This window comes from Amphibalanus amphitrite, unplaced genomic scaffold (assembly GCF_019059575.1).
Source record: "Amphibalanus amphitrite isolate SeventyFive unplaced genomic scaffold, NRLGWU_Aamphi_draft 000264F_arrow, whole genome shotgun sequence".
NCBI lineage: Eukaryota > Metazoa > Arthropoda > Thecostraca > Balanomorpha > Balanidae > Amphibalanus > Amphibalanus amphitrite.
In genome coordinates this window covers 546,018-571,205 of record NW_024881759.1, presented here as the reverse complement: position 1 = coordinate 571,205, position 25,188 = coordinate 546,018, and the positions used below count along the sequence as shown (strand labels likewise).

At 47.5% G+C, this 25,188-nt stretch overlaps 1 protein-coding gene and 1 long non-coding RNA gene across 4 annotated transcripts; one reads left to right on the top strand and one right to left on the bottom strand.

Moving 5' to 3' along the window:
- Positions 1 to 4,295: 4,295 nt before the first annotated feature.
- LOC122386846 lies at positions 4,296 to 4,894 on the bottom strand. Its single transcript, XR_006257439.1, has 2 exons — positions 4,829 to 4,894; positions 4,296 to 4,582 (listed from the first exon to the last, which is right to left on the bottom strand). It is a non-coding gene; the product is annotated as an uncharacterized LOC122386846 (long non-coding RNA).
- Positions 4,895 to 7,207: 2,313 nt separating this feature from the next.
- On the top strand, positions 7,208 to 21,495 carry LOC122386845 (enhancer of polycomb homolog 1-like). Of its 3 annotated transcripts, XM_043376506.1 has the most exons (14): positions 7,245 to 7,636; positions 14,209 to 14,356; positions 14,865 to 14,971; positions 15,173 to 15,313; positions 15,755 to 16,014; positions 16,138 to 16,217; positions 16,281 to 16,393; positions 16,562 to 16,650; positions 16,926 to 17,109; positions 17,395 to 17,555; positions 18,086 to 18,181; positions 18,547 to 19,031; positions 19,314 to 19,509; positions 20,196 to 21,495. In XM_043376506.1, the coding sequence occupies exons 1-14, from the start codon at positions 7,484 to 7,486 to the stop codon at positions 20,275 to 20,277; spliced, it is 2,295 nt and encodes a 764-aa protein (XP_043232441.1). In that variant the 5' UTR covers positions 7,245 to 7,483; the 3' UTR covers positions 20,278 to 21,495. The 3 variants fall into 3 exon arrangements, with proteins under 3 accessions (XP_043232442.1, XP_043232441.1, XP_043232443.1); XM_043376507.1 differs by having other exon boundaries at positions 7,208 to 7,636; positions 16,138 to 16,393; XM_043376508.1 differs by having other exon boundaries at positions 7,302 to 7,319; positions 16,138 to 16,393.
- Positions 21,496 to 25,188: the final 3,693 nt, after the last annotated feature.

Sequence of the window (25,188 nt, the reverse complement as noted above, 5' to 3'; positions counted from 1 at the left end):
GCAAAGAGGTGTCAATTAGGATCGATCACAAGTGTACATTATCAGGGGTGTAATTTTCCCAAAATGATTGTGGGTGCCCACTGCCCAGCTGTAGGGGCGCCAGGCCGCTTAGGGGACGTAGGGGCGCCAGAAGGTTACAAGAGCGCCGAGAGATCATGACAAGGGCGCCATTCCCCCAGAAGGGCGTCAAGTGATTAAAAATGCTATATTATCCAGGGGCGCAGAGAGGTCAGAAGGGCGCCGCACCGTCAGTAATGCTAAGTTGGTGGGGACGTAGGGGCGCCAGACGGTTACGAGGGCGCCGTGAGATCATGCAAAGGGCATGGTCTCACGGTCTCTCATAAAATAGGACATGGTCTCTCATAAAATTCTCCTAGAAGGGCGCCGGGTGATTGAAAACGCTATGTGGTCCATGGGCGCTGAGAGGCCAGAAGGGTGTCGAACAGTCAGTAGTGCTAAGTTGGCGGGGACATAGGGGCGCCAGACGGTTACGAGGGCGCCGTGAGACCATGAAAAGGGGCGCCATTCTCATAGAAAGGCGCCGAGTGATTGAAAACGCTATGTGGTCCAGGGGCGCTGAGAGGCCAGAAGGGTGTCGAACAGTCAGTAGTGCTAAGTTGGCGGGGACATAGGGGCGCCAGACGGTTACGAGGGCGCCGTGAGACCATGAAAAGGGGCGCCATTCTCATAGAAAGGCGCCGAGTGATTGAAAACGCTATGTGGTCCAGGGGCGCTGAGAGGCCAGAAGGGCGCCGAACAGTCGAGGGATGCACGGTGGACAGAGACATAAGGGCGCGAGACGGTCAGGAGGGCGCCGTTAGACCATGAGAAGGGTGCAGTGCTGTCAAAAGGGCGCCATTCTCCCAGAAGGGCGCCGAGTGATTAAAAACGCTATATTATCCAGGAACGCGAGGCGGTCAGGAGGACGCCGTTAGAGCATGCGAAGGGCGCCGTGCTCTCGAAAGGGCGCTTGTGACATAAGACTTGTGGGTGCATTTTCATCATTGTGGGGGCATATTTCAGGATTGTGGGTGCATCTGCCCCCACAAAGAGATATAAAATTACACCCTTGTACATAATCATGCTTGCTGAAGGCTGATGCTGCTTCCAATGTCATGAATAAACGCAACCGGTGAAAAAGTCAGTGGGGTGTAAAGAGGTAATATTGGCACGAGTCACGATTAATAACTAACTGTTCATAATGTTCAGAACGTCGAACTTCAACGGAAGTGAGCTGCAAAAACGAACTTCAACGGAAGTTAACTGCAAACATTTTACCAAGGTCAAAAAACGCAAGACAATGCATTTTCATTTACAACAGGTCGAATTCTATCGTAAATTTACTGTTTTTCGGCATTCTCGATTTTTTTCACACCAGGATAGGCAGTCGCTGTGGGGCCCCTTTTAGCTGACCTCCGGGCCCTTCTCAGCTGTCGCCCCCCCCCCCCTGAGCGAAATCCTGGATACGTGCCTGGGGCAGATGCACCCACAATCATGAATTATGCCCCCACAATGATGAAAATGCACCCACAAGTGTTTTACAAGCGTCCTTTCTAGAGCACAGCGCCCTTCGCATGCTCTATCGGCGTCCTCCGGACCGTCTCGCGTTCCTGGATTAGGTATGTAGGGGAGAGCGGGGCCAGTTGAAACACGGGGTCAGATGAAACATGGCTTTATTTTCAACAGTATGCAACATATGGCGTTGCCGACACCACTGCGCATCCGCGCTCGACCACTTCCTTTGCCAACGGCGTTTGGGCGGCAAACGGGCGGTAATTTTGATTTGACACTTGTTTTTGTGTTTTTGAGGGGCGTTTGGGAGACATCGTTCTAATGAATATTTTGTGATATCTCATATACCTTTGTTTGCTGAAAGAAGAACTTCTGGCTCCGGAATAACACCTTATTTGGCCCTTCATTCAGCATGATGCCGTCCCTCCAGCTCGTTTGACATGTGCTTTACGGCGCGTGCGAGATGGCGGGAGCGGCCATGGGGTCAATTGAAACGCTTCTCTGAGGGTCAGTTGAAACAGGGCCACAGGCCGTTTCAATGGACCCCGGTGACCTTTGCAATGGTTATTGTTCAGGGGCTGTAAACATTAAAGGAAGTAGTCCACCTTTGAAATGAGCTTTTAAACTGAAATAGTAGTTTAATAGAGCTCAATTTTTGACCCCTTTTTCTCCAGCCTTTTGCTTGAAAGCACACTATAGCCTGAGATATTTCTCATTTTTCTCATTTTTCTCATCCGAGAAATGGTTCGATTTCTTGCAATTTACTGACGTCTCGGCGGGAAAAGTCATTTAAATGACTTTTATGCGACCTTTCCTCGTTGAAATGTATGTTATGTCACGCTCGACTTGTTTAAGCACTCGTTTATAAATGAACTCGTTTCACTTGTTCATTTATAAACTCGTGCTTAAACAAGTCGAGCGAGACATAAAATACATTTAAACGAGGAGAAGGTCGCATAAAGTACTAATTAAACCAATTAATCTCTTTTTCAGGTACGTACAGGTCTCGCGGGTTTTAGCGGTAGGTTTTGCACCTAGAAAATTTAGTGTACTTCAGGCTATATCTTCGTCGTCTTAAGCTTTTAAGTGTTGAAGATGCGATCGACTTGTTGGGTAACAAGCCGGCCATGATCGTGTAAAATGGCTTCATCGTAGATCGATTAGTCTCTGAGATATAACCGAATGTAAAAGTGCAAAACCTACCGCTTAATCTCGCGAGACCTGTACCATTAGAGCAAATGGCTCCAAAAAAATGGAATAGTTATACAAACCAGGACCGGGTGCATAGGTGGAGCTTTTCCAGGGAAGTTGGTGGGGCAAAAAGTCGTCAAACCCACAATGTCCAATTATAAAGTTGAATAAAATTCCACACTGAATCAATTCCTATCATTACAGACATATTATTTTGCATTAAACGGACATTCCAAAGCTCTTCAATGCGAAAAAGATTAATTTGTAAAGCAACAAAGTCTTAGAAATCAGCTAAAGTTGGTGGGGCAAAACGCTTATTGGTGGGGCAAAATACCAAGTTGGTGGGGCAGCCGCCCCACCAACTGTATAGGAAGCTCCGCCCCTGACCGGCTGGACGCCGCAGTCGCCCTTGCCAAGTGGTTTAGCGGAAACTGCCTGCTTATAATTAAGTAGGTAGGTATATTGAACGTTCATTGTGACATGTATGACTAGATATCGGTATATATCGGCTGCCCAAAAGTATATATCGGTGAAACTTACAGAGGGCTTAAAACCAGAGTAACTGAACACAAGCGTGATTTGATAAATCATAATTTGTCTAACTCAATTACGTTACATGCCGAAACAGAGGGTCACCTACCTAAGTGGGATAAGGCCAGTGCGGTGAAATCAGGTCTGAAGAGATCGCACAGAAAAATTCTTGAGTCGGCATTAATTCAAAGTGTGTCATGTACGAACCATAAGGGGGGCTTTTACACCTTAGGAGGGGCGATTTGCGGTCTTGCATTCCAGAAGTATATAAAAACATTCTACCCGTGATAATGTGAGAAAAAATTGCAGAGTGTGTATTTGCGATGTGTTGTGAACTTTTGTACCATTTTCTTTTTGTATTATGGGAAGCTAGCACTGAAGATGATATATTCGAAACGCGTTTGCGAAGGCTTTCTATAATACAGTACCTTTATATTTAAAAAAGTTTCACTTATCTAGTCATACATAGGTAGGTATACCTACATATACGGAAAATGCGCCGAAAGCTGGCCGACCACCTACTGCAGATGTGTGTGTGTGGAGGAGCCAGCCTCCAAAGCTCCCATTCTGCAGAGTGAAGTTCCTTCTTTTGTACGTGTCCCGCGTGTCGTAAACGAACTTATCGCCTGGAATCCCTCAGTGGACATATTTACAGACCCAATGGGAAAGTTGAAGAGGGAAGCAGCAAAATTTTCGTCAACTTTGGAAGTCTGCACTTACCTTTAGCTTGTGTCACTTAGTATTGTATCCATGTGTATCCTGTGATGACTGCGTATTCATGTCATTGTAGGTATTTATATGCATGCGCTGACTTCACCTGTCATTGGGTTTTTACCTGTTGGTGATCAATACATCATACAATATTGTGATTTAAGTTGGTCCCTTTGCATAGCCTACATTGCATCCTAATTACTTATCTGTTGTCTAGGGGATTATTATCTTCAATGTTTTACTCTATGTGCTGTCTAGGGGTATTACTGCAATGAAAACAAGATCGATATATGGGTGTGAGTTTCCTCCTCTTCCAACGCCATCCGTCCCATCATCCAACAGACGTGAACAAGAGTTAAAAGTAGATATATTGCAATTAGCCGAAAGGTGATGCTGAAACCGAATCAATGAAGAAGCGATCAAACAAGGCCGAAAATCAGTCCTGCACGAGTTCCCGAGGCAATCGGGCAGGCCGATAATGAAGATCCGAAAGCAGTCCGAAAATCAGTCCTGCAAGAGTTGCTGTCGCACTCGAGCAGGCTGATGTAGAAGAAGCCGGAAGAGTGCCGAAAGAACTGCCTGCAACTGCCAAGTCGTGCCAATGGCCTTTCTCGTCAGCTCCACGACAGCAGGCAGGCTGAAACATAAGTTAGCCAAATAGACCGGACATTTGTGTGCAGTCGTCGAAAAAGGGCCGAAAGGGATAACCAAATGACAAGCCGAAAACGATATACCATAACAGTACATCCACGTACCGGATATTTAGCAAAGTCCGTGTCCGACGGACTTTCTGAAAAAGGAAGGTCAGTTACCTTCGTCCCCATAGTGCAGCGCAGGTCCCCGAGAGCTGGCTGGGGCAGACCGCCCGTTCTCTTATACTTACGTGTGCATGTTGAGGGTAGTGTTGGAGAGTGGATGTTGTTGAGTGTGGTGTGGATTGTGTGAGTGTTTCGCTGCTGCGTCTGGCGCCCGTTTTATACCTCTCCGACAGTCGTTTGCCCTTGGTGTGTGCGTTTTTACACCGGTCTTGCATAAAGGCGTCAGCTCATTATCAGTTGTTAACTGATCATCCTACATTCAGTTTTTCACGTTCCCTGTCTACCACTACGTGCTTAACCCTCGTCGAGTGTTTTTGTTGTGGTGCAAACGGTGGAGGTCAGCGAGATAGGAACCGAGCGGGCCGCCGCCGGTTGGTCGGCCTTAGTCTCCGGGCCGACTGACGGGGCGCTGGAAATAATGTGTTTTCGATGCATTGCGTGCCCGCCGATTAGCCGCAGACGGAAGCGATATTTCTCACAATATCATACATACATGCAACAATTAAAGGGACTATCCCACCTTTAGTACATGGGGTTTGAGTTGAGATAGCCAAGTTTGCGGCGAGGTTCAGAAACCACTATCTATCTAGGTTGCAACCCACGCGGCCTCTTGGTGTTGAAGAAATTCGTTCCCTTCATTTGAAAATGGGCCTTGCGCAAGGCCCTATCTTCAACATGGAGCGACCGTTAGTGTGACGTCACCTCGTTTAGTCATTCTGATTTAAATGGGTTTGTTCGTTGAAAAATCGCTTAAAACTTGGTCTGAACTTTGTTGTGGTGCCTACAGAGTAAAAAGAATCAGCTTTATGACAGTAATGTGGCCTGGGGAAGCAGGTAATTTTGGGCTGTGACGTCACATATTTGAAAGTTTGTGTTTGGAATATGGGAAGCCTAAGATGTTTAATGAAAAATAAATGCCAGAACCGTGTTCCTGGTCATCCAATCTATAAAGTCGGGCACAATTTAACTGGTTTTAACAACATTTTAGAAGGTGGGATAGTCCCTTTAAACGATTATTTGCTAATTGCTTTATGTCTTATGAGCAGGCGGCGGAACACCTTCAATTAAGGGGGGCACTGCCGACTTTTGGTCCCATTCTTTCCATGCAATGCCCATAGGGCTAATGTTAAAATGCCAAAATCAAAGGGGGGCACGGTGCCCCGGTGCCCTCCCCGTTCCGCCGCCTATGAGCGATTAGGTACTTGCTGTCCTTACTTTATGCTTTTGGTTGAGTGTTCAACCAAGTATTATGAACGGGGACGGAGGCAAGCGGGGGGCTTGTGATTGTTTTATAGTTTTGATGGCGCTTTTTCATGACTCATGCCATATTATTGCTGCAGTTTGCAGTCCACTGTTTCATGCATTTGTGTTTGATTTGACGTGTCTGTAGTCGTTTGAAATATACATTCAATCAAAGTCAACCACTACTTTCCTTTCGCAATGCTCGATGACCGGGTAACAGAGCATATGAGTGACCGTAACAATTTTAAATATGCATTGAAACCGCACAACCTGCTGAAAGTGCATTGGCTGCTCCTTGCTACTTGATCCAGTGTGAAGCAAAAGCAAGATGAAGTCAAGTCGAGACTTGAGAAAACAGGAGCCGTCACTCGAGCCGAACCCGAGCAAAGCCACAGCAGTTTGCAATGTATAAACCCCATTCACTTCTATGGCTTAAGTCGGGATAGACAGGGCACACAGAGTGGGCTTGCCGGAGTTCAGCCCGTTCGGGCCCAGAGTAATCTCCATTATATAAATGGATTCACTGCTCGGGCTTAAATCGGGCTAACGCCAATCGTCGCTGAACTAGGGCTAAACTACGGCTGTCCGGAGCTCGCAGAGCGGGCATACCTCCGGCAGAGCATGGGCTTTAGTCGGCGTTTTTGTGTCATACGCCGACTTTAGCCCAAGCCTTAGCCGACTTTAGCCCGACTAAAAATCTCGGGCAATCCGCACTTGAGCCTGCTTGGGCCCGGAGCAAAATTGTTGGCTGGGTATTTCAATCGTAATGTGTTTGGTATTTTGTAGGTATCATAAACCCTCACTAATGTATAAGAGGCTAAGAAATCGGCAAAAAGTTGGTATTTCCCCCATTTTCCCAAGTTGGTTTGGTTTCGGTATTTTCCTGTGGTTTTGGTTGGTATTTGGTTTGGTATCGGTATTCCGATTTTCCGTAATTGACATCAATAGTAAATACCTACTTGCAAAATATGACGGGAAATAAGAATCATTTGAAGTTCAAAGCGTTCTTGATTTTGTAACAGAAGTCACCTTTACCGATTTACTGAGAGGCATAAAAATAATATATTTAGGTCAGTTTGAAGGATAAAAGCAAGCCGTATGTTAAAGGAACGAGTTGAAAATATACGTTGATTATGAATATTTTAACAAAGGCAAAAATTCACCAATATTTAGAGAACAATCAACAAAGTAGCTGAAGAACTATCATTGTAGGTGGCAGCACTATCAAAATATGGCTCCGATTCTGCTGTTTTGGCTGAAAAATCCGCCATTTTGTGAACGCGAAAACTTGAGACTGTGCTGCCCAGCGACTGAGTTTTTACAATTGTGCTTGTTCCTGCGCTTTACAATTCTGCATTATGTGTTTTCTGAACCAAGGTGCTTGAAATGGTGAGCGTGGCGCTCGCTATTTCGCGGTGTCGGCCGTGTGAGCTGATATATGCTATGGACGATTGACGGGTGCTCAGGGAACGCTTGCTATGAGTAAGCTCTCGTTTAGGGCTAGGGCACTCGATGCCTCCAAGCCCATGCCTATTTATTTGTCAGAAGAGCTTCCTGATCTTCCTGAGTACCTCTCCATAAATCGGGCGGTGCCTCAGATGCCGTCTGGAATGGAAAAAGAGGAGGAATCGGTGAGTACACTCGTCCGCCATGTTGTGTTGAAGGTTGCAATGCTGTGCATGCATCACATTGAATTGTGGCAGCTGGAACACCATACCCACCATACTGCAACAATTGGTGAAACTGGATAGAATGTTTGTATGTTGAAATAAATGAGAATGTGCTGGAACAGAATTTGAATGAAAAGGTAAATCACCTGTGTATGTGGCTGTGCACACTTCAGGCAGGTGGTGCACACTTGTAAATTGATATCACGTTACATGCACACAATGTACGTTAATTGATCTATTTGGCCCATAGTACTCTCGCTTTATCGAGCTCCTAGTCTGACCATACTTTAAGCGGTGATCTGAATATTGTGTAAACTTGGCATTGCAATTGTAGCGATTCATCCTTAATTGGTCTTGCTGTTGCTAAAATGTGGGGTATTGTTAAATAAATGTCCCCACTCCCAGTGTTAATACTAAATAAGTTACATGACCATTATATTTATTTTGACCATCAGGTGGGATCAAGATAGGTACTTCAGGTAGCCAGGAGCTATTATGGTCATTATGTAGTGCCTACTGTAAGTGCCTAAGTGCAGGCCTCAGGAGGGAATTCCTTAGGGTGCTGGTGCTTCATCACAGTAGGTGACCTGAACATCAGTAGTAAAATAGAATAGTTATACTAGCAGCCCTCACCTGACAGGCACTAGGATGTTTATTTTACACATGTTGGAGACTGAGACAGATGCTAACTAAACCAGCTGAGACAGCAGGCCACCAATTGAATCACCAAAATAGCAAACCACAAACCAATTTCACTGAAAAGCAGGCCACCAAATTCACCCAAACAGAAGCCTTTCAGTGGGTTTACACACTTAACAGCACCAGTTGGACTGGGGCAAAGGACCAGCTGCTTGGAACAAGGGGGAGGGACCAGCTGGTTGTGGAAAACGACAGGCAGGCTGAGGATACTGATGGGCTTCGACGGTCGACAAGCTCCGGAACTGGCGGGCTGGGACGAGATTCTGGCTGTTGGACCGGGGACGTGTCGTGTCCCGCGATCGGCGGCTTAAATTGCTAATGGAAAAACAGCGGTATTGCACGGAGTATGCTCGGATAAACCCAAGGGAAGGCACAAATTGCTGCCCACAACAAAAACTTATTGATTTGCCTGACCAATCTGCCCGGATAAATTCGAAAGTAGGTAACTGAGCAGGGGGGGGGGGGGTGGGGGGTGGTTTAAGTTGTAACGGAGGAACGAACCACTTATGTTGAGGAAATAATTCGGTCAATTACACTCAAGTGTTATAGTCCTTTTCTCCCTTATGAATATTGCTACGGCATTTCGGTTCGGCCCGGAAGAAGAGGCAGTGCCGACCTATTGATGTTACTACTTACTATAGTCTGTTTTTATTCTTAAGGTACGTTTTCAGCTCCAAGTATGTTTTCAACTAAGCACGCGTTTTAAACAGCGAAACGGGCAAAAACCTAACCTGAGAAAATCGAACGTCGCCTAATTCTAACGTGATTTCTCCCCGATAATCTCCATAGGTGCGTTTGGCAGATAGCTATTAGAACACAGGTAATGTCATTCTGTGGAGCTTGCATTGCATTCTGTGGAGCTTGTAATGTAGGGACATAGGTAGTAGGTACCATTGACAGAACCACTTAATAGATTCGGTCGTCAGTAATAGTGAAAAATGAAGTTTTCCCCATAGAGATCTTATATACATAGAGATGACACGCCTATGTTAAAGCACTTGATTTCGTGGCGATTCAGTGGGTCTTTTTAAGCAAGGTTTTCTGGGGTGCCATGGCCCGTGACTTGCATTTTGTAAGGATTCGGTCAAGGAGATTGTGTTCACATCCGCTTATTTTTAAGTACAGTTTTTCTTTTTTGTCTAGCTGTGACGCTTTCGAGCGTTATAATTGAAATGAAATTAGGTATGTTTTAACCTTATGCTCGTATCAGGTACTGCATGTATCATTAACCCTCGCCGTCCGACGGGGGGGGGGGGGGCGGGTGCCGCCTCCCTATAGGGTTTTTCACGATAGCTCCGAACACGAAGGCGATAGAGAGCTGAAACTTGGCATACTTGACCTTTGATCCAAGCCGCATCTTGTGACACCAACCGCATTTTCAGGTCAGGTCATTGACCTGTGACGTCATAAGTGAACCTCTGCACAGTCCTCAGATGTCGCAACTTCGCAACGCCGTCAGTGCCAGAGGAACTTTCACAGGGAGATGAAACTTACAGGATGTAGTATCATCCAGAGCTCTCACAACTTGTACATATATCTCGGATTTTCCCCAAAAAATCACATGAGGTCAGATCGGCCACGTGACCTCACCATTAGGTATAAGTCAATGGGGAAAAATGAAAACTGCTATGTTAGCGCCGAGAACTATCTCAAACTGTCTCCAGCACATGGAATAGTGATTTCTTGCACGCCTTGCAAGGTCCGATGCTTCACTTTTGCATTGTTGACATTGCGTGGCGTCATTTATGGTCACTTGGGTCATTGATTAAAGAAAGCGCGGTTTTGAGGCTCATGATTACATACCTATATAACTGCAATGAAAACCGTAAGACGGTTTGACAAAAGTCATTTTGTCAGTTTGGCCAACATGTCTTATTTTCTTGGCCCTATTTTGAATATAATTATTAGCATGAGGCTTACGGTTTTCATTGCAGTTACATATATACTTGGGTCATTAGAGTTTTTCATCAATAACTCCCCATCAAATTGAGTTAGCGAGTCGGGAAAGCATATAAGATCTCTATGGTTTTCCCGGCATTGGTTGGTAATTTGTGCTTTCGTAAGGACATTCTGTGCCAGCTGCCACGAGTTACGTCATAATAGTATGCTTATTTTTGAAGACACAATTTCCATGTATTTACCAAGCACAATTAAAAATCGAACATTTTTACCGTAAGAAATTCTTAGCCAGACGTTGAAGTTGCCAAAACTCCTAGTGAGAACTTCGAAAATGAACTTGGAGCCAAACACCTTTTGAATGAAAACAGACTATAATTGTTTGATGTTATTTCTGAGGTTAGGTCAATCACGCAGTAGTTAGGTTCCGAGCTGTGGCTGGATGCGACCACTGGGTCTCGAGATAGCGGGGGCAGGGGGGGGGGGGTCGAATCCTAGGATCCGACCCTGCCGAGCGTGGATGCGGAAGTAGCCCTGGCATTACTGGGTTCAAAGAGGTTGCTTTGCATGCTGGGAGTCTTGGATTTCCACGTCCTGCGGGGGGGGGGGGTGTGTTTGAACCCCTCCTTCCAGCCCGGCTCCTGAGCCACTTAACGATGCGTGGTAGGCGGCGTCGAAATAAAAAGTACAAAAATATAAACTATTTCGGTCATTTTGTGGTCAGGTCAGAGGTCAGGTCAGCAGAGGCCATCGGAGGTCAAACTTCGCCGATTTCGGCAGTTATCGACAAAGCGGCGCATAACTCTGGAACAGATGGAGGTACGGCGCTGCAGAAAAGCGCATTCGGTAGCGCTCTTTCCGCTCTTTATGAATACTTAGTGATCTCAGATTTGAAGGAAGGTTAACGGCTTAGCCTCCAGTCCAGAGCGCAAGAACTGTCAAAATTGACGTTTTCGTGGAAGACGATTGACGTGTTCGGAAAACGATTGACGTTTTCTCGGAAAACGTTTTTCTGCAAAAGCCTCTGAATCGAAACTAGCACGACACTAATTATACCGACATCGTGTTCCTCTCGCCACGACGTGTCGCATGAACTATAAGTTGACTTTAAAAGTTCGTTTTTAAAGTTTGATTTAGGTCAAGGTCATGACCGGACCGGAAAGGTCATGCATTGCTGTTGAGCTGTATTGTTGAGCTGAACACATCTAAGCGATTTTCATCGATCTGGCATGTCTCCATCAAAAGTTACTGTCGTTGGGAGACCTTTCATCACCTGAGATGACTTCAGGGGCATGACGAGGCGTCACGGACGATATTTTCCGATTCTATGTGCCATGTTTACCTACACCTCGATGTTTGACCGTGCTTAATATGACTTTCATCCAAAAGAAGTATCTAAAATTTAATTTTTTTCCTATTGGCTTATAATGAAGGGAAGGATGGGGCGATTTGGCCGGCAGTATAATTTGGCCGTCCCCACCTACGATATCTGACAAAAGTGAATGAAATAATTATAGCCTCTACTCATGTGTCATTGGTGGAATTAATCCGTAGAAATTTTTCAAAAAATTTCCCTTTCGTAATTTTCTTTAACCCTCGCCGGCACAGGCCATTTTGCGTCCTTCGACGGAAAGACGGGGGGGGGGGGGAATGGTATGATCCCCATCGCTTTTGGCCCCTGATCGAGCTAGAGCTTCGCGGAAAAACGAGCGTGTTGCCCGTCACGAGAGGAAGCCGATGCTACCCAATTTTAAGGTCCTAGGTCATCGGTTGACCTTCCAGGTCAGGTCAATGTCCCAAAATTCGGGAAAATCGGAACCTGTTAGAAAGTCGTAATGTGTGGCTGCTGTGGTTTTTTTCGGGGTGCTGATCACGAATATCGTGTTAGTTTTGATCACAGATGATGTCTTTAATCATTTAGACCAGGTCGGGTCAGGTCAGGTCAACCGGTAGGGGTCGCGACGGGTATTCGTAGTACGTGTCAACTGCCTCTGACAGCTTCTTAACATGTTACGAAGGCACCAAAACTACTGCGTAAATGTTCAAATGGTTGTTAAATTCGAATTCAGCTCCAAAAGCTAGCCTAGAAACATGTAAAACTCGAAAAAGTGAACCGAGGTCACCAAAGGTCAATAACCTGACCTGACCTTCTTCAGGTGACCTTGACATCCACCCTAATGCGTGGGAGCAACATCAAATCACATGTTTGAACGTTTGAAACCACGAAAAGGTTGCAACCGCGCGGCTAATGCGAACCGACATACCTACGCCGAATCTCGATTCCGGCCAAACATGGTCTCGGAAAAGAGGTCACAGGTCAAAGGTCATTTCGGTCAGGGTCATGAAATTTTAACCCTCGCCGGCACAGGGGGGGGGGGGGCGTTGATGCAACCCCCCTAAGGTTTTTCGCGAATAACTCGCGTAAAAAGCGGCCGATCGCGACGAAACTGTCAGTACCCTCGCATTGATCAATGTTACATCTTCACCTACCCTGGAAATTTCATGACCCTGACCCCAATGACCTTTGACCTGTGACCTCTTTTCTGTGACCATGTTTGGCCGAAATCGCGATTTGGCGTATGTCGGCTCGCGTTAGCCGCACGTTTGCAAGCTTTTCGTGGTTTCAAACGTTCAAACATGTGATTTGATGTTGCTCCCATGCATTAGGGTGGGTGTCAAGGTCACCTGAAAGGTCATTGACCTTTGGTGACCTCGGTTCACTTTTTCGAGTTTTACATGTTTCTATGCTACTTTTTGGAGCTGAATTCGAATTTAGCAACCATTTGAACATTTACGCAGGGCTGCGGAGTCGATGGATTTTCGTCGACTCCGACTCCGACTCCGACTCCGGCTTTCAAAAACCAGCTCCGACTCCGACTCCGACTCCGGGAAGAATTGTCGACTCCGACCGACTCCAACTCCCGACTCCGACTCCGCAGACCTAGCAGGGCTGCGGAGTCGACAGATTTTCGGTGACTCCGACTCCGACTCCGGCTCGGATTTCTAAAATCGACTCCGACTCCGACTCCGACTCCGGTCACAACTGTCGACTCCGACCGACTCCGACTCCGACTCCGACTCCGACTCCGCAGCCCTGCATTTACGAAGTAGTTTTGGTGCCTTCGTAACATGTTCCGGCTCTGTCAGAGGCGGATGACAGGTACTACGAATACCCGTCACGACCCCTACCGGTTGACCTGACCTGACCTGACCTGACCTGACCTGACCTGACCCGACCTCGTCTAAACGCTTAACGACATCATCTGTGATCAAAACTAACACGATATTCGTGATCAGCAGTCAGCACCCCGGAAAACCCCTTAGCACTATCTACCTCAGTGCATCAAACGTTTGACTAATGTATAACTGATGAATCGGCCGCGGTCACAATCGTGTCGTGAATTCATGATGCCTTTCGCAACAAGCAATGCTGAACGTTACTTCAGCGTTACTTCAGGCGAGCGTTACTTCACAAGGCCACCAAACTTGTTATATGGAAAAATTGTGTATACAATTTTATTTGCTAGCTACGGACTGATCGACAATCGATTCATATCAACTCTAGTTGGCCAAAAGACATACCGTTGGAAACTGTTTGGCACACGGACGTATCGATAGATGAGCCTACATGATGACGAGCATTATATATTTTTTTTCTGGTGAGTGGTGAGGTCACTTGATGTGACCTGTTGACCTGACCTTGAAAGACCTGGGTCTGAAATTTTCACATGTGCTGAAAAGATGCATGTGGAGGCGTGTCGAGAATGGTGGCTGGCGCCGCCGTTTTTTTTATAGATACCCGCGAAAAACCGCAAGGGGATGTTCAAATGCCCCGCAGTTCGCGGTTTTGAATAGCTTCGAGTCATTGAAACCTTGTTTGGACTTTGGAATCTGGCGTGCTTGCATGCTGGATCTCAACCTCATTTTGTCCTTTACAGGAACGCCACTTACAAGAGGCGATAAGCGCTGGGAAAGTGATCCCAACACCAGAGGTGTTTGGGCTGGAGGAGCTCGGGGACGGCGACAGACTGAATCTTCTCTACCCGCATAACAACAAAGTACCCAAACAGTACATTCACTACCAGTGTAAGTATTGAATTCTAGTCTCTATCAACCAGTGCATTGCAGTGCATCTGATATGCCTGAAGAAATTGGTAATCCATAAAGTGAAGTGCAGTTGATGACCGATAACGGATGGAAACCCAGGAAGGACTGAAAACGTTAGCCGATTACCTGCATGACCTGATTTTATTCACCTGGGGCTAATTATGTGACGAATGTGCAAAGAATGTATGTGGAGCTAAGCGACGTTTATGTTTTTTATTCTTTAATTACAAAAGCCATTGGGGAATGCGTCCTCCACGGCTCAGCTAAAGCGTGATTGGGTCACAATTGTTTGTAGCTGAGTGATTGAAAGGAAGACGTATAGAAAGAAGCGTCTTGGATAATTTTAGATCTTTCGAATTGATGCTCGATGCTCTCCGTAACATTTTTTCATGCCTGATTTTCGTTTTGTTTTATTGCAGCGTGGTTGGTTTGTGATGTTCTGATGACTTAGCCAATTCTTTGTGGATGATGATAAACTTGTTTTCAGCTTATGCCTTTGATAATGACGTTCCCGAATACGATTTGGACTCGGATGACGAAATGTGGATCAATGCGCAAGTAAAAAAGATGGACGTCTCTCTTACATACGACCAGGTATGTATTGCCAATGGACGGCAATTCGTGTCAAAATGCTGTTGGCTACTGTATAGAAGCATTAGCCGAAATTAAGGGCTGGGCTTTTCTGATACGAAGGTACTAAGAGACCACAGAAGGCTTTTTAATTGTCGGATGAATCACGAACATTACGCCAATGGAATATCAGGGATGGTAACTGTTGGCTGGCATGTTCCACAGTTTGAAGAGATGATGGACCGTCTGGAGAAGGGCTCTGGCCAACAGGTGATCACGCTGAAGGAAGCCAAGCTGCTTCTCAAGGAGGATGACGATCTCATAGTGGCCGTCTATGATTATTGGCTTAATAAGAGGCTCAGACTGGTAAGTTCAAAACGCCTTTCTCTTCAGGGGTTGGTGCGATAACTTGCTTTAGGATAATCAGGTATAGGGACAAAAAACAAAACCAAAAAAACGTTGAAGTGAATATGGCGTTGAAGCAGCCACGGCATTTTTCGGTAATTTCCATCACCGGGAAACTGTTTTTATATTTTTATACGCGTTATTATCTTTTATCTCTGCTGCCTCTTTTTTCGACCTATTCTTTTGTTCTTGTTATTGTGTCATCTGCATTGTTCATTCTTCCAGTTTGTTTTTCCAGTTTGCACCCCTCGTTGTTTCATGGTTTTTATTATTGTGTCCATCTCGCCTTTCTAGGTTTCTTTGATCGCCCGCCGTACCCTCTCTCCCTGTTTTGTTTATTCGTTTCTTTTATGTGAGCGGATCGCTCAATTGACCATGCTGCACCCACCTTTTTGCCGACAGCAATATCCGCTCATTCCGACCGTGAAGACGGAAAAGACGGTTGGTGCAGGACACACCAACAATCCGTATATCGCTTTCCGTCGACGCGTCGAAAAGATGCAAACCAGGAAGAACCGCAAAAATGACGAGGCCTCTTATGAGAAAATGCTGAAACTCCGCCGGGATCTCAGTCGTGCAGTAACCATCCTCGAAATGGTTAAGCGCAGAGAGAAGATGAAAAAGGAGCATCTGCATCTAACAGTCGAAATCTTCGAAAAGCGGTATGCTCTTATTTATGCATTTTTGTCATTTGGTTTCAGTGTGTTCTTACTTTATTTCTTATGGAAGAATCTATGTAAAGGAAAAAAAGTTTTGCTCACTTTGGGACCTTTTTGTCATTGCAGGTACTCTATTGGCGACTTCAGCGGTCAGGTGCTAACCGACGTCAGTGCTTACAAGGCCTCGTCGGTGAGCAGCGGCCTGGCGCCGGGCGGTGGCGGCGCGGCGGCGTCGTCCGCGCAGTGTCAGACGCCGGCGCCGCCGCCGCCGCCGCCCCCGCCGCCGCCCGCGCAGTCGGTCACCTCGCGCCCGGCATTCAACTCGTCCATCTACCTCAACCAACACCAGTGGGCCACCAAAGTGAAAATCCGCACCGTGCAGGTGAGTTTTGCGTAAATTCTAAGCTGTTTTTGTGGTAAATAATGTTTTATACCATGCTTTTGCTTGCCACTCTAGAAAAGGTGCCTCCAGAAATGCGCCCAAAGATAGGTAATCACATGGCTGTAAATGAAACATTCAGATCAATCATCTGCGTTGTGTGCTTTACAGGACGATCTTCCACCAAAAGAGAAACGTGCTTACAAGAAGAGAAAGCACGGTCGCTCACACATCATACCCTCTGCAAGACCGTCCACAAGGTTAGTAATTTGTGACACATTGCTATCAAAATAATGACGTCATTGTGCATTTGAGTGTGTGGCTTGTGAAAAAGAAATATAATCGTTAAAGTTAAGCCGCAATGCTTATTTTTTTAATGCATGCAGCTGAACAGTTTCTACGTTGAAGTGTGTCAGTGCAACCCTTCTATTTAGCATCATGAACTTTACTGGTAGTCGATAGTCGAACGTAGTAGTCGAACTTTACCTTGTAGTCGATCTGACTAAACCGTCCGGTCCCGTGGTCTCGCCAACAGCGGCTACCTTCACGTCAGTGACGTGGTCATCGACACGGTGACCAGTGACGAGGAAGAGGCGGCGCCGCTGCCGTCCAGTCTGTCAGCGCACCTGCCGGCGGCCAGCGCCGTCTCGGAGGGCGAGGACGAAGACCCGGACGGCGAGTTCACATTCCGCCGCAAAAGGAACTGCTCCTACCTGGCGGTGAGTCAACGGCGCCCTTCATATCGGGTGTTCGGTGTGACTCGAGCTTAATAAATAGTTATACTTATGAGCGGAACGTGAAGGGAGTGATATTTCTCGTGAAGTGTGATTATTATTTTTTTTTTTTTTAGAGCGTATATTAATTTTGTTTATCACAAATCGGATTGTTTAGTCTTTGTTGTGTGAACGCCACCCTGTACCGTGCTAACATGCGTGTCAAAGTGCGTCTTTTTCAGTGGTTGTTCCGCCAGCGTTTGCGTTTGTTAACGTGGGGCTGTGTTGCAGCCATCGCTCTCCGAGCGGCTGGAGGGCAGAGGTGCTGGCCAGGAGCCGCCGCCGTCTGTCCGCGGCGCGGCCGGGAAGCGCCACTACCGGCTAGGATCGCTGCGGCGGCCCCGGCGGCACTTCCTCGGGCTGGTGCGGCACAGAGTCGGCAGGGGCGGCCGGTGAGTGGACTACTCGGTTTCTGGTAGTGTTTTACTGTCTTGGTCGGAATATGGGAACGTGTTATCATGAACTCCAGCTGTGCAAACGGTCCGTGCCCATGGGTCGCGCTATGCAAATTAAATCACATCAGAGTACTTCCAATACGGCATAAAAATGCACAGTTACATATTTATAAGTAGGGTTTCACGCCGCACACTACCCAAAGGCCCGTGTGCCCGTCAGCCAAATGATGCATAGCACCACAGAGCCACCAACCGGTGATTTCGTCCGTGCCCGGCTCATCGATACGGACAGACCGAACGTTCAGCGTATCACAGTAGATGGCGGCACGGTCTTATCGGTCTCGGGTGTGGTGCGGCCCTCTCTCGCAAGGTGTCAGCCTGCTCAGTAGGCCGGCACGAGCTGAGGATGCTGCTTCTCTCCATTCCAAGCTTTTTGCAACCAAGTTAGGAAGAGATATCTTGTCTGTCTCATTTTCTCCCAGATGAAGTCGATCCTAAATCGTTCGTTCTTTTGTCGCCTTTCACAGGGTAATCATTGACCGGACGTTCGCCAATGGTGACGACTACTGGCGGTCACTGGACTTTGATGTGCTAACAGACAGCAGGGGGACGGAGAGCTTCTCGTGAGTATTATCAAACAGCTCATTTATATTTAGTTTAACATGCGTAAGCTCTTATTTATGTGTTTCGTCGCGTAAAAACGTTTCAAGCTAACTTCTGGAAATTATACCCTGAATAAACCCTGGTACGTGGGCGTCTAATCATAAAACATGTTTGCTCCCTAAGAGTGTTAATGCGACATTTCTAAGCGATGTGTATGATATTGGGCCGCTTATGTTGCGTGAGCACTTTCCAATCAGTTCATGACAATGAGGCCATCTTTTCTTGAACTGATCTTTTTTAGGCTGGATCTTTTTTAATACAAAAGTTAAAAGGAAAGGGCACCAGTCGTCTTACCATTCATGTCATGCTGTTGCTTGTGTTTCAGGCGTCGCTTCTGTCCCGTGGAGGAGCCCCCGCCGAGCCCCGTTTCGGAGCTGGACGTGGAGGACTACATCCAGCACCTGCCGTCCGGTTACCAGATCGAGGGCACGCCGCTGGACGCGAGCGGCTCTGTGAGCAGCTCCCACCCACCGGGCCGGCCGCTCAGCGTCCACATGGTGCCCAGCTCCAGCGTCCGGCTGGTGCCCACCCCGGAGTTGGCCGCGGACGTGTGCTCGCCGCCGGCCAGTCCGACCGGCGACACGCTCGGCCTGTCGTCGTTCTCGCTGGCGCCGTCAGATACATTCAGTGAACTGGTGACGAACCTGATCAGCCCGTACCTAGTGGACAGTGACGGTGTGCTAATGGACAGTGCCCAGAACGGCGCCGATCTGGACGGTGCCGAGGAGGGCAGTTGGACGGCCGCCGAACCCCCTGCCGACTCGGCGGGACCCGCGTCCGGCAGAACGACTGGCTTCTCGGGTGCAGAACGTGAGTTTGCAGCTCTCGTGATCAATGGCAGTGATCGTTCGCCTTGTAGCTTACCCATATTCGTTTAAATTTGCAATTCTTGTGCGCCGTAGTGCGTTTCTGGCTGTGATTTGTTATACAGCGTTAAATCGCTTTAAGCCGTTTTCGTCTTGCCGTCCCTGACCTTTCATGTTTGCATTGGTCGGCGTATCAATGAAGACATCGTGGTGCACGGGTGCGCTCCCTCTCGTTCACGGGTTGGTGTTTCCCTGGTCGCCTGTGACGCCCGGCTGCCGGTCGCAGGCTGTGGCCGGCCAGAGGTGAACGGCGGCGTGTGGCCCACGCCGGTGACGTCAGCGCCCTCTGGCCTGGTGACGCTGCTGGGCGGCAGCGGCGGCATGACGACCACGTCGGCGGGCAGCGCCGTGCTGCTGGCAGACACGCCGCCCGCCATGGAGCTGATGACCGACAAGGCCGATAACGGCCACCTGGCCGGCAGGTGAGCGACGCACAGACGTGTCTGTGTCTGACTCAAACCCGGTCATCCGGTGAACATAAATTACCGTAAAGTACTGTATTTAAACAAAAACTGGTTTGGACCGAACGAGTAGGTCGGTATAGCAGCGTTAATCCCTCACCTCGACTGGGGCTGGGGCACGGGCCTTCTTCGCCGTTGGTCATAAATGGTAACACTCTGACTTTAAGGATTGCTTTTTACGTAAGTGGTTCAGTTGTGATCTTTGGACGCCCATCTTGTTAAATATTTGTCTCTGGTTGACGAATTTGGTGCGAAATGCTACGGAGATTGCAACCGCCATCCTGTGCGTCCTATGGTTCCGAAAAGGGCATGTGGAGAGTAGGGTAAAACAGTATTTTTTTTAGTAAATAGGGTCTATACTTTTACAACTTCACGAAACTGATACAAACAATAAAAAATGTCGAATATCCGAGATGCCATTTATTGCCAAAACTTAACATTTTGCCCCTAATAGTACAGCCAGCTTCAGAATTTCACGTGCTCTACTTGCGTCAAAAATGACGTAATATTTGAAAAACGAGGCTTATGGCTTCGTTGTGCGGTTGGTTCCTTAGCGGTCCGATGCACCTCTCCCTTTAACAGTGCTGACAAGGCGGCTGGCCTGCACCCTGTTTGACTGTGGCCCCCCGTCTGTGTGTCCCCGGCAGTGAACCCCACTCGCGGCATAGTGAACCGTCGGTCTCGGCCAGCGATGTGAGGAAGGGCTGTGGTCCCATGGAGGTGACCTGAGCAGGAGCCGTCGCTGGCCAGCCGTTTCAGTTTCACTCTCGGAAGCGCAGGCTTCTGATCAGCCCCGTCCCAATGCGTTATTCGATATGACGAATAGATGTTTCTCCGTACGCCAGTACTACTCGGCATGCCTTGTTTATTTGATAGAAACACAATTTTAGTACAAACTCATGTAGGTGATGTGAATTTCATCGCTGGGCATTTACGGTCGGTTGCATCGTCATTTCTGTTCAGTTGTAACTAAGTGGATGACTGTATCCTGCTGAAAAGTTCTGCTGTCTGATTCAGTTGATTGGGTATTTATTATGATCATTTCACTCTCCACATTAGTTCCATGGCGTACTTTGACTGGATGGGGTGAGTGACAGCTCATGGATAACAGCCGTGAATGGCTGGGGTCCACATTATCATTGTGTTTTTCAATGACATATCCTTGTTGATTTCGCAAGTAGCAGTCTTGTTCAGGTGGTGAACTGCGAGATCCGCGCGCACAGTCAGTCCCGAATAACGCATTCAGTTGAACATAGGTAAACTACATAAATTCTGTCTCATGTTTGCACATAAGGCATGGAGAGATCATCCTAGACGGGAGAGCCCGTATATTCCAGATTGTCTTTGGGAGATTTAGAAAAAAGTACATGCTGCCTCGTTGTTCCTGTTTACCCCATTCGTTGTTTTAGTCTAGGACCTTGCATTAAATGGCGAATTTAACACATAAAAAGCAAAGGATTAAGTAGACTTGATGAGATATACCAGTTGCAAAATCATCGCAAAATTGTACATAACATAGTTACAGTATTGACCAAACGGTTTGGTGAGCATTGTCTTGTTTTACTGGTGGCTGTGGTGTTACGCGTGACGGTTGACGTCAACATTGTCAAATGTGGTCGCGACTCGCGCGAGTGGCGGTTCGCCGGTCGGCTCACTGTCGGTGCCGTGCTTTTTGTGGAATCAATTGTCCCCGATAACTCGCTTGTATCGCTGTGCGCCTCGATGCGCTGAACGTCTTTCATGAGACTGGTGTGTGTGGCCGTTCTGTACGGCGGAGCGCGTCCGCCAGGCCACTACCGGGCGTGCCGGACGTGGCGGCGGCGCGTGTCTGCCGGCTCTATACGCTTTCATTGTGATGTGTATGGTCATTTATTGTAGCACTTCTGTACATATGTCATGAATCGCATTGCTCTGGCAAGAAGAAAGAAATAAATGTCATCATCTCTGTCCTATGATCTTTTTTCAAACTCAGCCCTCATTAGTATTTTACGCTGCTGTTTTTTCCTTAGAAATGCTCAAGAGCGACACGACATATCTCCCCCCTTTTGCATGCGGGTAGTCGACGATTATGGCGGGTTGAACAAACGAATATTTTCCAGGGCTATATGACGACCACTATGCACACAATAACAGCACAAATTTGTTGATTTTTTTCGACCATATAAACAAACAACTGTAGCCCACCCTTTCACTTTTGTATCCCCTCCTCCATAAGTACTCAGCTGGGGGGTTGTGTGACCACGGAACATGACGCCGTAGATCTTTCTCTCAATCGACGAGGGTGGCGCCTCGCACACCTGGTTATATCCTGGTTTACTTTCCCGGAATTAGAACTGCTCAGTCATAGCGGCGCTAGGGGCACTGTCACAAGCCTGCCATCTGGTGGTTCGATAGCTATTCGACGGAGGGCGGCCGGCAGGGGGCGGGATAGCTCCTTGCTCGACAAAAACAACGGGAATGATCTCAATGGTGTATGATTGCAGCCTGTTCAGTTTCATGTTCATAGTGTCGCCTTGGCAGACAGGTGGTTAGATTTGCTAACTCGCGGTCAGCGATGTGATCGAGCTAACGATCTAGCAGACGAATAGCTGGATATTACGACCGTACAGCATTATATATCAGACAGGGGCATCGTTAAACCCATGTGCATCACTCTTCACCGTTTTGAAACCCACGTCCCTGCGAGCTAGCGTGTATCGTTGGTTTCCTCGAGTAGACCCGAATTTAGGACTTGGTGGTCTTCAAGGGATACATGAGCCCCGCAGAGGAAATCTTTTCCGCATCATTGATCGTATAGTCATATTACGGGCTGATGGCTGCCCCACCAGACAAGCGACGATCCGATAGGAGCGTATATACCTACAACTTGGGACTCGAGGGTGACGGTTTAGTGGCTGGGTCGTCACGGACCTGAAATGATCTCGCTCTCAATTGACCGAAAGGGCCTGGCCCAACAGGAAAAGCAATCTGACAAACAACATACCGTTGCAAACAGCAGTGACTATGGGGGTACAGGAGCAGAGCTAGTTACAAACTAGTTCAAACAAAGCTAATTTACCGTTAAATGTGTTGCAGGCGATGTAGAAGAAAGTAAGCAGGACAGGCGGCGTGTGGTCATTGACACGTTAAACGTTCCACCTCGTGTTTTCCGTGTACCCGGAATTTCCCGATCAGGCGCTGGTAGAGGTCAGAAACATGCGCAATAATCGGGCTCCGCGTGGCCTATGATCTTAGAAACGCGCTCATGCAAAATTATTGGAGAAATTTTATAAAGCACAAATCCTAATCGATCTTCGTATTTCATCCAAATAAAATCAAATATGTGACTGAACCTCCACGCAAAACGTCTATAAAGGAAGGCGTAGGAACGATTTTCAAGCTGACGGAGAGGGGTGGCAGGATCACCACTCCAGTGTCCCCCTCTCATACCGATTGGTCCTCAGCCTTAAACATGGTATAGAGATCTATACCGAAGTCGCTAGGCATTAAATATTGACAAAATCGAATACGCTGCTGGCCTGACTCACCGATCGGGCCCATGTTGAAGGACATTCTGTGCGTTACCTAGCGATTGCATATGCCGTGTATCCGGTCATCTAGGTCTAGTTCATGTAGCGGTTGCGGGCTGCAGCGCCTTTCCGGTTCTGTTCATTTTCCTGTGAATTTGGCGTGACGACCGTCAGGAGTGATTTACCTTCATAGTGCGGTGCATAATTCTCGTGGAGAGCAGCGTTTCTGGTGGGCCTCTGGCTGCCGATTTCCAGGCGTCGTGGCAGATACGGCCGCCGGTCGTGACCGCCGCCGGACCGACAGTGGTGTCGTGAGCGGTCGTCATTTACCTGTGGCCCACTGCAGGGAGCCCGCGCTGCACAGTCTGCAGAGGCGTGGCCACGGCTGCGCCGCACCGTGCAGCCGTGAGCACCGATCTCGTCATCTCCTCTGAGATACTGAACATTTACCTCGCATGTCTTTCCTGCATTCCTTCTTTCCGTCGTCTCAGGTTCAAAATAAAGTGTCGGCCGGGTGTCGCTTAGCTGTACAACAGAGCTGTAATTTCTAGCCTACTGAAGGGACGCTTCGGTATATTCGGTATTAGGGATTTCGCTGTAACTCTTGGCATAAATGCGCGCCATTGTGTACCTACCTACGTTTCTATTGCGGAAACCAACCCGAGTATTTACATACGGTTAACGTTCTTAGCGGTATTGAGTTTTATGAAGATAGCATCAAAAGGAACAGGCTAAATGCAGCATCCTTACATGCATTTGTGTTGTCATTTGTCACGAGAACAGGTGAGCAGAGCATGCTGCACCGTTTGTGCTTTTCGTGGTAATTTCTAGACGTAAGGTATCTACATATACAAGTCCGGATTTTCTCGGTCCGGGAAGGAACGTTTTTACGAGAAAGGCACAAAATGGCCCGGTCACCGGACGACCCAATGACGGGAAATCTCGGTCTGATAATTGATATCCGAGGGACGGTATTATCCCGCGCCCGGCTGGGGGTCCTGGATTTCCACGCCCTGCTGGGGGGGGGGGGGGTGTCTGAACACCCCCCTTCTAACTCGGCTCCTGGGCCACGTAGCGATACGCGGAAGGCGGCGTTCGAAAGAGCGTCAAAAATAATGACGAAATCACTTCGGTCAATTTTTTGGTCAGGTCAAAGGTCAGGCCACCAGAGGTCATTGAAGGCAAAATTTCGCCGATTTCCAGTTCGAATGTCGACAATTTCCAAGATGCCAACGCATAACTTGGAAACCAATAGAGCTACAGCGCCGCGGAAAAGCGCATCGGATAGCCCTATTAACGCCCTTTCTGAGTAATTCTCTCAGATTTGACCTAACGTCAACGGTTTTGCCTGCAGCCAGGGGGCAAAAACTGCAAAAATAGCCGATTTTTTCGGAAACAGTTTTTCTGCAATAACTTTTGACCTAAGGCTTGCACGAGCTTACTTTTACCGGCATCGTGTTCCTCTTGTCAAGACGCATCGAATGAACTATAACTTGACCTTGAAAGGTCAACTTGAAAATTTGACCTCAGGTCAAGGTCATCACCTGACCTGAAAGGGTCATGTTGCATATCAGTCGATCCGTATCGTCGAGCTGAACACATCTAATGCGTTTTCATTGCTCTAGCATGCCTCTATCAAAAGTTATTTGCGAAAAACTGTTAGATACCATTCGTGACCTAAAATGACCTCAGGGCATAAACAGGGGTCACGGACACCATTTTCATGTTCAGTGTGTCTAAACCACTTGTAATTCAGTGTTTGGGAGTGTTTATAATGTCTTTCGTCCAAAAGAGGCGCATTTCAATTTTCTCCCATTGACTTATAATGGGGAGGTCGCAAAATTGACCTGACCTTAGGTCATCGATATCAAAATTCTGAGATATACATTTTGTACGTGCTACAGGGTGTCCCATAAGTTCGTTCTCACCTTTTATTTGCATGTAAAACATAGTACATTGCGTTTTGATATGTTTATAACCCCTCAATGTGCTCCCCATTTCATAGGCAAACACGTGATGACATGCTGCGACATGCCAACCGGCATGTTTGGCAGCATAGCAGGCTTGAAGTTAGCCCAGACTGACTTGGCATGCGCCGTGAGCTCCTCAATGCTGGAACACCGCTTCGCTT

What these genes read in the sequence shown, in the direction of transcription:
- LOC122386845 (XM_043376507.1), top strand. Translation starts at nt 7,484, where the DNA reads ATGAGTAAGCTCTCGTTTAGGGCTAGGGCACTCGATGCCTCCAAGCCC. An exon ending in TGAAAATCCGCACCGTGCAG is followed by an intron (nt 16,394 to 16,561) that starts GTGAGTTTTGCG and finishes TGTGCTTTACAG; the next exon opens with GACGATCTTCCACCAAAAGA. An exon ending in AGAGTCGGCAGGGGCGGCCG is followed by an intron (nt 17,556 to 18,085) that starts GTGAGTGGACTA and finishes CGCCTTTCACAG; the next exon opens with GGTAATCATTGACCGGACGT.